This window comes from Trichomycterus rosablanca, chromosome 16, assembly GCF_030014385.1.
Source record: "Trichomycterus rosablanca isolate fTriRos1 chromosome 16, fTriRos1.hap1, whole genome shotgun sequence".
Lineage (NCBI taxonomy): Eukaryota > Metazoa > Chordata > Actinopteri > Siluriformes > Trichomycteridae > Trichomycterus > Trichomycterus rosablanca.
Window position 1 is genome coordinate 1182173 of NC_086003.1, and position 12983 is coordinate 1195155.

The following is a 12983-nucleotide window of genomic DNA, read 5'->3' on the forward strand; positions in this document are numbered from 1 at the left end:
CTGAAAACACATGACCTCATCCCGCCGGAACGTACCAAATAACACCCCCCCCCCATCACACACACACGCACCACACACACATACACACACACATACACACACACATACACACACATACAGTGGGGGAAATAAGTATTTGATCCCCTGCTGATTTTGTAAGTTTACCCCCTTACAAAGACTTGAACAGTCTATAATTTTTATGGAAGGTTTATTTTAACAGAGAGAGACAGAATATCAACAAAAAATCCAGAAAAAAAACATTAAATAAAAGTTATAAATTAATTTGTATTTAATTAAGGGCAATAAGTATTTGATCCCCTACCAACCAGCAAGAATTCTGACCCCCACAGACCGGTTATGTGCCCATGAGGCACACAAATTAGTCCTGTCCCTGTCACAGAATCAGTTTCTTCCGTTCAAATCTCTCCACCACCATGGGCAAGACCAAAGAGCTATCAAAGGATGTCAGGGACAAGATTGTAGACCTGCACAAGGCTGGAATGGGCTACAAGACCATCAGCAAGAAGCTTGGTGAGAAAGAGACCACTGTTGGTGCGATCATTCGAAAATGGAAGAAATACAAGATCACAATCACCCTCACTCTGGAGCTCCATGCAAGATCTCACCTGGTGGGGTAAGAATGATTCTGAGAAAGGTGAGGTCAGTCCAGAATTACACGGGAGGAGCTTGTCAATGATCTCAAGGGAGCTGGGAGCAGAGAAATGCTGGATATGACCCCAAGAACACCATCCCCACTGGGCATTTCTCTGCCTCCAAACACGGCGAGTGGAGTTGATGCCAAAGAGCTCAATTTTGGTCTCATCTGACCATATCACATTCTCCCAAGCTTTCTCAGAATCATTCAGGTGTTCATTGGCAAACTTCAGACGGGCCTGTACATGAGCCTTCTTGAGCAGAGGGACTTTGCGGGCACTGCAGAAACTCAATCCATTACGGGGAAGTGTGTTACTAATGGTTTTCTTGGTGACTGTGCTCCCAGCTCCCTTGAGATCATTGACAAGCTCCTCCCGTGTAATTCTGGACTGACCTCACCTTTCTCAGAATCATTCTTACCCCACCAGGTGAGATCTTGCATGGAGCTCCAGAGCGAGGGTGATTGACTGTGATCTTGTATTTCTTCCATTTTCGATCGCACCAACAGTGGTCTCTTTCTCACCAAGCTTCTTGCTGATGGTCTTGTAGCCCATTCCAGCCTTGTGCAGGTCTACAATCTTGTCCCTGACGTCCTTTGATAGCTCTTTGGTCTTGCCCATGGTGGTCGAGAGATTTGAACGGAAGAAACTGATTCTGTGACAGGAGTCTTTTATACAGGGACAGGACTAATTTGTGTGCCTCATGGGCACATAACCGGTCTGTGGGGGTCAGAATTCTTGCTGGTTGGTAGGGGATCAAATACTTATTGCCCTTAATTAAATACAAATTAATTTATAACTTTTATTTAATGTTTTTTTTCTGGATTTTTTTGTTGATATTCTGTCTCTCTCTGTTAAAATAAACCTTCCATAAAAATTATAGACTGTTCAAGTCTTTGTAAGGGGGTAAACTTACAAAATCAGCAGGGGATCAAATACTTATTTCCCCCACTGTACACACACATACACACACACACACTCACACCCCACATCACACACACACACACATACACACATACACACACATATACACACATACACCCCACATTACACACATACACACACATACACACACACATACACACACATACACCCCACATCACACACACACACACACACACATACAGTGTATCACAAAAGTGAGTACACCCCTCACATTTCTGCAAATATTTTATTATATCTTTTCATGGGACAACACTATAGAAATAAAACTTGGATATAACTTAGAGTAGTCAGTGTACAACTTGTATAGCAGTGTAGATTTACTGTCTTCTGAAAACAACTCAACACACAGCCATTAATGTCTAAATAGCTGGCAACATAAGTGAGTACACCCCACAGTAAACATGTCCAAATTGTGCCCAAAGTGTCAATATTTTGTGTGACCACCATTATTATCACTGCCTTAACCCTCCTGGGCATGGAATTCACCAGAGCTGCACAGGTTGCTACTGGAATCCTCTTCCACTCCTCCATGATGACATCACGGAGCTGGTGGATGTTAGACACCTTGAACTCCTCCACCTTCCACTTGAGGATGCGCCACAGGTGCTCAATTGGGTTTAGTCCATCACCTTTACCTTCAGCTTCCTCAGCAAGGCAGTTGTCATCTTGGAGGTTGTGTTTGGGGTCGTTATCGTGTTGGAAAACTGCCATGAGGCCCAGTTTTCGAAGGGAGGGGATCATGCTCTGTTTCAGAATGTCACAGTACATGTTGGAATTCATGTTTCCCTCAATGAACTGCAGCTCCCCAGTGCCAGCAACACTCATGCAGCCCAAGACCATGATGCTACCACCACCATGCTTGACTGTAGGCAAGATACAGTTGTCTTGGTACTTCTCACCAGGGCGCCGCCACACATGCTGGACACCATCTGAGCCAAACAAGTTTATCTTGGTCTCGTCAGACCACAGGGCATTCCAGTAATCCATGTTCTTGGACTGCTTGTCTTCAGCAAACTGTTTGCGGGCTTTCTTGTGCGTCAGCTTCCTTCTGGGATGACGACCATGCAGACCGAGTTGATGCAGTGTGCGGCGTATGGTCTGAGCACTGACAGGCTGACCTCCCACGTCTTCAACCTCTGCAGCAATGCTGGCAGCACTCATGTGTCTATTTTTTAAAGCCAACCTCTGGATATGACACCGAACACGTGGACTCAACTTCTTTGGTCGACCCTGGCGAAGCCTGTTCCGAGTGGAACCTGTCCTGGAAAACCGCTGTATGACCTTGGCCACCATGCTGTAGCTCAGTTTCAGGGTGTTAGCAATCTTCTTATAGCCCAGGCCATCTTTGTGGAGAGCAACAATTCTATTTCTCACATCCTCAGAGAGTTCTTTGCCATGAGGTGCCATGTTGAATATCCAGTGGCCAGTATGAGAGAATTGTACCCAAAACACCAAATTTAACAGCCCTGCTCCCCATTTACACCTGGGACCTTGACACATGACACCAGGGAGGGACAACGACACATTTGGGCACAATTTGGACATGTTCACTGTGGGGTGTACTCACTTATGTTGCAGCTATTTAGACATTAATGGCTGTGTGTTGAGTTATTTTCAGAAGACAGTAAATCTACACTGCTATACAAGCTGTACACTGACTACTCTAAGTTATATCCAAGTTTCATGTCTATAGTGTTGTCCCATGAAAAGATATAATGAAATATTTGCAGAAATGTGAGGGGTGTACTCACTTTTGTGATACACTGTACATACACACATACACACACACACACACACACACCCCACATCACACACACACTGCAGCGAAAGTGACGGATATGATTTAATAGATTATTTAAAGATACTATACAGTCAAAACTATTTGAACACCTGCCTGTTTTATCATCCTGGTCAGGGTCTCAACGGGTCAGGGTCCCATTGGGAAACACTTGTCACAGGACAGAAATAACCTGGACAGGGTTTTGTGTGTCTTATCATCCTGGTCAGGGTCCCAGTGGGTCTAGTTCTATAAACAGCTCTATGAACAGCTCTATGAACAGCTCTGGAATGAACCGGAACATCAACTGATCGATCAGCACCCAGCCGTACAAATCCTCTCAAATTTTGGCTGAACGGGCACAAATCCCCACAGTTAAACATCCAACTCACAGTCAGGTGTCCGAATACTTTTGGCTGTTTGGTGTGTGTTTGTTTATGATGGTCAGCTGAATGTTGGGAGGTCAGACGAGGGTTAGATGATCTACCAACTACTAACACAGGTAACAAGAGTCAAGTAGGCTGGTTAGCTATAAGCAGAACAGCGACACCTACTGTCAGGTCGAGGTGCTGCCACCAGCCGCGCGGAAATTCAGAGCTATATAATATATTTCCTATATAATATAAATATATAAATATACGTGTGTAAGGATACAGTCTCGACCCGGGAACAGGATCTTGTGGCGAACCATTTCACCCATAATGCAACCGACCGACCAAATATCCACTGCAGCAGCGACGGCGGCGGGAAAGAGAGGGAAGAGAAACAGAGAAGTTAGCGTTAGCATGTTAGTAGCGAGTTAGCATTAGAATCAGAATTAGCTCATCATCATTAACAGCGGTGAGTTTAAAGCGGCTCAGTAAGATAATTAGTGAGCACAACGCTGTCGGCACGGCGACTAACGACGGTTCCACTAAATTAAAGCTCCGACCGCTCCGAGACCCCCGGCGGTCCGACGGTGACGGGAAATCGATAGTCCGACCCCAAACCCCCGCCCCCCTCCCCCAACAGTACACACACAGACACACACATGAGAGAAATCAGACTGAATCAGGCCCAGAGGCAGCAACCAATCCACCTTCTGCATGTTTTTTCGAGGGGGGGGGGTCAGGAACGCAGTGTGTCACTGGTCATCCTATAGAGGCAACCTAACACTCACATATTCACTAAATCCCACCTATTGAAAGCAACCAATCCACCTTCTGCATGTTACGTAGTAACACGGTTCTGGTCAGGGATGCAGTGTGTCACTGGTCAGCCAATAGAAGCTAACAAACACTCACACGTTCTCACTCACACCTATTGAAAGCAACCAATCCACCTTCTGCATGTGTTTTTTGTGTGTGTGGGGGGGGGGGGTAACCGTAGTAACTCGGTTTTGGTCAGGGATGCAGTGTGTCACTGGTCACCCTACACAGGTCGACAAACACTCACACATTCCTACACACTACTATGGGACATTTAGAGCAACCAATCCACCTTCTGCATGTTTTTTTGGAGGGGGGGTGGTAACCGTAGTAACCCGGTTCTGGTCAGGGATGCAGTGTGTCACTAGTCAGCCTATAGACACCATCAAACACTCACACATTCTCACTTACAGCTGTGGGAAATTTAGAGCAACCAATCCACCTTCTGCATGTCTTTTTGGTGGGGTGGGGGGTTGGGGGTAACCAGAGTACCCCGAGGGAACCCACACGCACACTGTGAGAAGACACCTTTGTTGTCGGCTTGTGCAGTAAGCCAACCGCTTCTTTTCACCTGCAGTATCACGTACGGGTGCAGTGCCTCGACCAGCCAGCAGAGGCCGCAATTGTGCCTGCAACTGGGAATCATTTTAACATACCCACCCTCAGACACATACAGCCTGACACAATCATGTCTGTGTAGGAGCCCGGTTGGTCGATAGCAAAGCATGATTTAAACTCGAGAGCTCGAGATCCCAAAGAAATGTATTTATTATGTATATAAATAAATACTGAATGTTTTTTCAGACTGTGAGAGAACGTGCAAAACTCCACACAGACAGTGGCAGAAGGCGTGGATTAAACTCAGGACCTAGGGCCCATGCAACTTCATAATAAATACTACATATTAAATAAATAATGGAACATCACAGGCGCAGTGTTTTACCGTTTTCCTTGTATCCCATGCCCAGGATGACCTCGGGGGCTCTGTAGTACCGCGTCACCACATACGGAGTCATCATGAAGCTGGTACCGGCGGTCCGCGCCAGTCCGAAGTCCAGGATCTTCAGCGTGCAGTCGGACTTCACCACGATATTGCTCGGTTTCAGGTCCTGAACAAACAAAAAACACACTTGCAGTGACACGTTTGTACCACAGAGGACGCCAAATCCCCCGTGCGTACGATGTGTTAACCCTGCTCACCCTGTGGATGATGCCGGCGGAGTGCAAGTGCTTGATGCCACAGAGCATCTGGTACAGCAGGTAGGACATCCTCTCATGGTCCAGCTCCATCTGAATCACCTGGCACAGGTTGGCATCCATCAGCTCCATCACCAGGTACCTGCGGCAGAGAGACACAGAGACGGCGTATCGAATCTGACCCGAACTCCCGCTGCCGTCTCCCGAAACTCTACTTCTAGCTGAGCTGTACACCGATCAGGCAGTACATTATGACCACCTTCCTAATATTGTGTCCACTACACCCCTGATGGTGTGCTGTGTGCCATCCCCAGGTGAACACATGGGGATGTAAAAGAAAACCAGGCCACCGTCTCCCATCGCTCCGTGGTCCAGTTCCTTTTCGGCGGTGGACAGGGGTCAGCATGGGCACCCTGACTGGTCACCACTATCAGGTGCCGTGATGAAGAGATAATCAGTGTTATTCCCTTCACCTGTGTGCCAGTGGTCATAATGTTATGCCTGGTCGGTGTACATAAATAAAGCAGGTTTGACTGCACCCATTAGAAAGTACGTGGAACAGTGGTCTCTTTTCCAGGGCTGGTAAAAAAAACAAACCACTGTATGCCAAAATACACTATAAAAATGTATTATATAGAGCAAATGACACGTTTCCAACTTTGCAGCAACAGTTTAGGGAAGGACCTTGGCTGTACCAGTGTGGCTGTACACTCACACACACACACACTCACTCACTCACACCTAAGGGAAATTTAGAGCAACCAATCCACCTTCTGCTTGTCTTTTTTGGATGGGGGGGGTAACCAGAGTACCCCAAGGGAACCCACACAGACACTGTTGGGTTGTGCGGTAAGCCGTGGGTGCAGCGCCTCGATCAGCCAGCAGAGGCCGCAATTGTGCCTGCAACAAGGAATCATTTTAACCCGCGCACCAGGGTCAGGGTTGCGGTGGGGTTTGACTGCACCCGTTAGAAAGTACATGGAACAGTGGTCTAATAATAATAATAAATGTATTATATAAAGCAAATGACATGCTTCCAACTTTGCAGCAACAGTTTAGGGAAGGACCTTGGCTAGAAAGCTCTATAAAGACGCACTCAACTGCTCTGGAATGAAACGGAACATCGACTGAGTCTTTGAACTTTGTTTTTTTAATATATATTTTTTCTTTATGCATTTTCTCCCTTTTTAGCGCGTCTAATTGCCCCATTGCGTCATGCTTCCTCTCCACCAATGCGGATCCCCGTTCTGATTGAGGAGAACGAAGCTAACCCACGCCCCCTCCGACACGTGGGCAGCTGCCGTATGCATTTTATCACCGACACTTTGACAAGTGCAGTGCAGCTCAGCGTTGTGTACGGAGAGACATGTATTCGAGATCCAGCTCTGGTTCCAGCGTGTGTTTTTACCGCTGCGCCACCTCAGCGGCCCTTTGAGCTTTGTTTTTGACAGAACGGGCACAAATTCCCACACAGACACTTCAAATTCTTGCGAGAAGCCTCTCAGAGGAGCAGCTGTCGTTCCAGCTGAGCTCACGCTCAGGCGTCCGGATACTTCTGCTCATGTGGTGTTGGAGCGTCTCGGTGTTGAGTATCGTCGGTCCACTGCAGCAGAGTGTTTGGTTTGTATCTGCTGCAGGAGGGCGTGTTTTATTACCACCACTAATCAATACCGGCCCTGATGAACCCTGAGAGCACCGGCGCATCACACAGTCCCACCAGCACACACCGCACGGCCAAAAGTATGTGGACACCCGACTATCACCTCATATAACGTCCTCCACTCCTAATACCAGATTTTGGAAAATGACTGCTTGGATTTTTGTCCCACACAATCACAAGGTCATTACAGAGGTCGAGCCTCATTGCTCACTTGTGTATATACACCATAGGGACAAAAGTATTGGGACACACCTTCTAATTAAAAGGTGTAGTAAGTTTAGGTAAGGCCCGTTCCACCCTCAGCCCTACTCAACAGCTCTGGGATGAATCGGAACATCGACTGATCAATCAGCGCCCAGCTACATAAATGCAACCGCTGTCTAATGCTGTTGACTAAATGGGCACAAATTCCCACAGACAGATTACACACAGGTCGCTCATTTTTAAATGCGACGTCACGGTCAGGCATCCAAATACTTTTGGCCCTATAGTGTGTTTCTATATATATATATAAGGTGTCTAAATAGACAGATTAATTCACCACCGATTTATCCTGGTCAGGGTTGCGGTGGGTCCGATACACTTCAGGAAAGACAGGAAGCACAGCAGACACACACACACACACACACACACACACACTGCATGTCTTTGGACTGTGGGAGGAAACCGGAGCATCCCACCCGGACGCAGGACTAAAAGAGAACATGCAAACTCTACACAGAAAGGACCCTGACCGCCCCACCTGGGAATCGAACCCAGAACCTTCCTGCTGTGAAATACTTACACGTCTTGAAACTCCTCTAAAGATTTCTGTGGCGTGAAGACGTTTAATAAGCTGATGATCTGAAAGACAGAAATAAAATGAAGACAGACGGTTAGAAAGTGAGACAGCGAAGCACCAGGGGGGTGGGGGGGGGGGGGGTGCGTGGGGGGGTCGTCCCTCCCTTCATTTTTTGGGATTGGGCGAGAGAGCGTGGAGAAGTGGCACAGATCAAGGACACTGCTGATTCACGAGAGAGAGGAGGTTTGGTGCATTACGGCACTCGGGGATTATTTTCTCCCTTCGGCCCCTCACACACACACACACACACAGACACACACACACTCACACACACACACACACACACACTCACACACACACACTCACACACACACAATCACTCACACACTCACACACACACACTCTCACACACACACACACAGACACACACACACTCACACACACACACACACACTCACACACACACACTCACACACACACAATCACTCACACACTCACACACACACACTCTCACACACACACTCACACACACACACACACACACACACTCACACACACACAATCACTCACACACAATCACACACACACACTCTCACACACACTCACACACACACAATCACTCACACACACAATCACATACACACACAATCACACACACACACTCTCACACACACACACTCACACACACACAATCACACACACACACACACACACACTCACACACACAATCACATACACACACTCACACACACACACACATACACACACACACTCACAAACACACACATACACAAACACACACATACACACACACACACACACACTCACACACACACAATCACTCACACACAATCACACACACACACACACTCACACACAATCACTCACACACAATCACACACACACACACTCACACACAATCACTCACACACAATCACACACACACACTCACACACTCACACACACACACTCTCACACACAATCACATACACACACACTCACACACACACACTCTCACACACAATCACATACACACACACTCACACACACACACTCTCACACACACACTCACACACACACAATCACTCACACACAATCACATACACACACTCACACACACACACACTCTCACACACAATCACATACACACACACTCACACACACACACTGTCACACACACACTCACACACACACAATCACTCACACACACACACTCACACACACACAATCACTCACACACACTCACACACAATCAAATACAGACACACACAATCACACACTCACACATACACACACTCACACACACATACACTCACTCACACACACAATCACAATGCAGAGAAAGTTTTCAGGACCAAAAGTATTGGGACGCCTGACCGCTTTATAGAGAGCTGAGATTCGAACTCAAGAGCTCCAGATCGCAGCACTGGTGGGCTAGCATGTTTTACCGCTGTTGTTGTTTCTGCCGTTTGCACATCACAGCAGCGCCCTGACCGGCCAGCAGGAGTCGCTAAAACTCGGGGTGGTACCGATTGGGGGAGGGGGGTTGCAAATGATTAATAATAATAATAATAATAACAAACAGAGATGTTGATTATGTATAAAGGTTGACTTACGTTTTTGTGATTGACGCACTTCATGAGCACCAGCTCCCTGTAGGCTCGCTTGGCGTGGGTCTGGTTCTGGAAAGGCCTGCTGAGCTTCTTGATGGCCACGTTTCTGTCCAGAACGGCATCGTATCCCGCGCTGCGTGGAAATAAACACACGTACACAGATCGTTAAAAACTCGTTCGTCATCACAGTGTCGGCCTTTGATGTAGCGATATGAAAAACGGACGCAACATGCAAAGGACCATAAATAGAGTGAAGAGGAAGACAACAAATGTCATGTTCTCTGGGACGGTTTTCATATATCATGGCACAAAAGTCAGAATAATGTTATTATAATGTTTTAATATCAAATCACTGGTTCACACACAGCAGGAAGGTCCCGGGGCTACTAGAAATCACCTTCATGATTCCGTCTGTCTTTTAATGGACTGGCAACCTGTCCAGGATCGCTCATGGTCAGGTGTCCAAATACTTTTGGCCGTACAATAAAAATCAGAGCATTACAGAAAAGGATGAGAAGCGAGAGATGAATGAGGACTTGGTGTCCATGGCAACAGCAGGAACTGAAATCCAGGGTGAGCCGGGGATTTTTTTAGCTTTGCTGGCCATCATGTAACCATCATAGAGAAAACGAGAGAGGAGAGAGTGTGTGTGAGAGAGAGTGTGTGTGTGTGTGTGTGAGAGAGAGTGTGTGTGTGTGTGTGTGAGAGAGAGAGTGTGTGTGTGTGTGTGAGAGAGAGAGTGTAAGAGTGTGAGAGAGTGAGAGAGGAAGGTCAGCATCGTTCCTCATAGCTGCTGCCAACACGACCTTTGCTGGCTTAGCATGACTTTCTGTGATGCATATATCGGAGGGGGAGGTACAATCGGGAATCATTACAAACTAATCGGGGGGGAAGGGGGTGCCAATTATTATTAATAATAATAATAATAACAATAATAAATATAATGGTAATAAATTATAATGATATCAGTAATATTGATAAGAATCAAAAATAATATTAATAATATTAATAATAAGAATGATAATTGTAATATTATTAATAATAAATGATATTAATAATAATAATAATAACAATATAATAATAATAATAATTATAACTAACAATTATAATAATAATAAATATAACTAATAATAATAATAATAAATATAAGGGTTATAATAATAATAATAATAATAAATATAAGGGTAATAACAATAATAATAATATAATAATAATTATAATAATAAATATAAGGGTAATAATAATAAGCAGTGATAAATTCCACTAACCCACTACCACTGCTACTGGGATTCAGGGTTCGAATCTCCAGCCGTGCTATCAAACGGTTGGGCGTCGACATACTGACAGGATTGGTTTACTGAGGCGGGGTAACCGAGGCCCTGTGATGGACTGGCATCCAGTCTTATAATGTCATGTGTTACTGCATTGTGCCCAGTGATTCTGGGGAAGCTGAAAAGGTCACACAGAGGTCGCTCTATTTCAATACCGTTTGCTTTTGAAACTGGTCGGGCGTCCGAATACTTTTGATCATGAACGTTTTCTCAGGGGCGACAGCGGCTGCCAGTCCGCATCATGTGACCGGAGCTAAAGATGCGGCTAAATTAGATCATGGCTGTCTGGACGCCAGTTACTGCAGTCAGTCCAAAAAGCCTGGCGTGCACACACACACACACTTACACACACACACACACACACACACACAATCACACACACTCCATTAGCAGTCCGGTCGGTTCTACTCGCTAAGAAGGACGTGAGTCAGAGTCAGAGCGACGTAACAGGAAGTGAAGACGACACCAGACGAAAATACGTCCAACACAAACAAGATGGACGTCTTCAAAGGAGCGCCGGCCTGGTTACCCTGGTTAACCCAAGTCGGTTTTCCAAAAAAAAAACGGACTTGTCTTAAAAAAAAGGTCGGCATTTTCAAATAATAAAAAAATACAATTCAGGACACTGAGCGTCTCTACTTCCCGAATTATTAGGCGGAAACTGTCAGGTGTTCCATATATTTATGGACACCATAAACAGATGGGAGACTGATTTGATTCCAGGGGCTCCAGGTGGAAGAGTTTCTATTTATCCTGGTTTCTTCCTCGCCGGGTTGCCAGCTCCTGTGTTCACAAACTGCTTTCTCCTGAACCCACGATGCAGCTGGTACCACGGTACTGTTCAGGCGATTTTTCACACGAGCGAGCGGCCCCATAGACGGCGTGACAGCAGCCCCATGTTCGGCCCCGTGCTCGGACCCCCACTGGATGCATGCTTGTCATATTGTGATGTTATTTTGGCCACTGCTTTTATTTTCCCGTTACCCTTTTTTGTAGCCACGGTGTTGCTCTACCTTGGTTAAGCATCTTGGGTTCATTTTCAGTGGCGAGGCGCCCCCCGCCCTGTTACCGTCGCAGAAAAAGGTTCAGGAGCTTCCGAAAAAAAGATGGGCGCACATCAGCAGGTCAGTCAAATAAAATTCTGTGAAATAATTGTAAAATAAGTGCATTTATTTCAGGATATTTCAGGACACTTCCCAAATTATTAGGGGGACCCTGTTAGGGCTCCAGGTGGAAGAGTTTCTATTTATCCCGGTTTCTTCCTCATCGAGTTGCCAGCTCCTGTGTTGACGACCTGCTTTCTCCTGAACCATGTTTAGCCCGTTCTTAGCACGAGCGAGCGGCCCCATAGACGGCGTGACAGCGGCCCCATGTCCGGACCCCCAGTCGGACCCGCGCTAAGTCATATTGTGATGTTTTTGTGTCTTTCATTTGTTCCTTTGTTTGTTTCTGTTATTTTGGCCACCTCTTTTATTTTTCCATTACCCCTTTCTTTTGTAGCCATGGTGTCGCTCTTGGTCTACCTTGGTTAAACGTCTTGCAAATCGGGTCTATTTTCAGTGCCGAGGCGTGCCCGCCCTGTTACCGTCGCAGAAAAGGGTCCAAAACTATTCGGACGCCTGATCGTGAGCTTGTCGGACATCCGTTTTAAAAACAAACTGTATTGAAATAGAGCAACGTCTATCAGACTCTGTGGGAGGAGTATGTCTGTGGGAATTTGCACCCATTCATTCAAGTAAGTATTTGTATGTTGGTTAAGAAAGCCTCAGTAGACGTTCCAGTTCATTCCAGAGCAGATTTTTGCTTATTTGAGGTTATTTAGGTTCAGATTTACATTTA

At 46.1% G+C, this 12983-nt stretch overlaps 1 protein-coding gene across 4 annotated transcripts in view; it reads right to left on the reverse strand.

Moving 5' to 3' along the window:
- mapk10 (mitogen-activated protein kinase 10) overlaps positions 1 to 12983 on the reverse strand; it is a 41879-nt gene that overhangs the window by 9553 nt on the left and 19343 nt on the right. For all 4 annotated transcript variants that reach the window (XM_063011842.1, XM_063011841.1, XM_063011845.1 and 1 more), the window contains exons 4-8: positions 9817 to 9946; positions 8204 to 8262; positions 5763 to 5901; positions 5506 to 5671; positions 4030 to 4101 (exon numbers count right to left, since the gene is read on the reverse strand). In XM_063011842.1, the coding sequence (XP_062867912.1) occupies positions 4030 to 4101; positions 5506 to 5671; positions 5763 to 5901; positions 8204 to 8262; positions 9817 to 9946 (566 nt within the window). The remainder of the gene's footprint in view (positions 1 to 4029; positions 4102 to 5505; positions 5672 to 5762; positions 5902 to 8203; positions 8263 to 9816; positions 9947 to 12983) is intronic.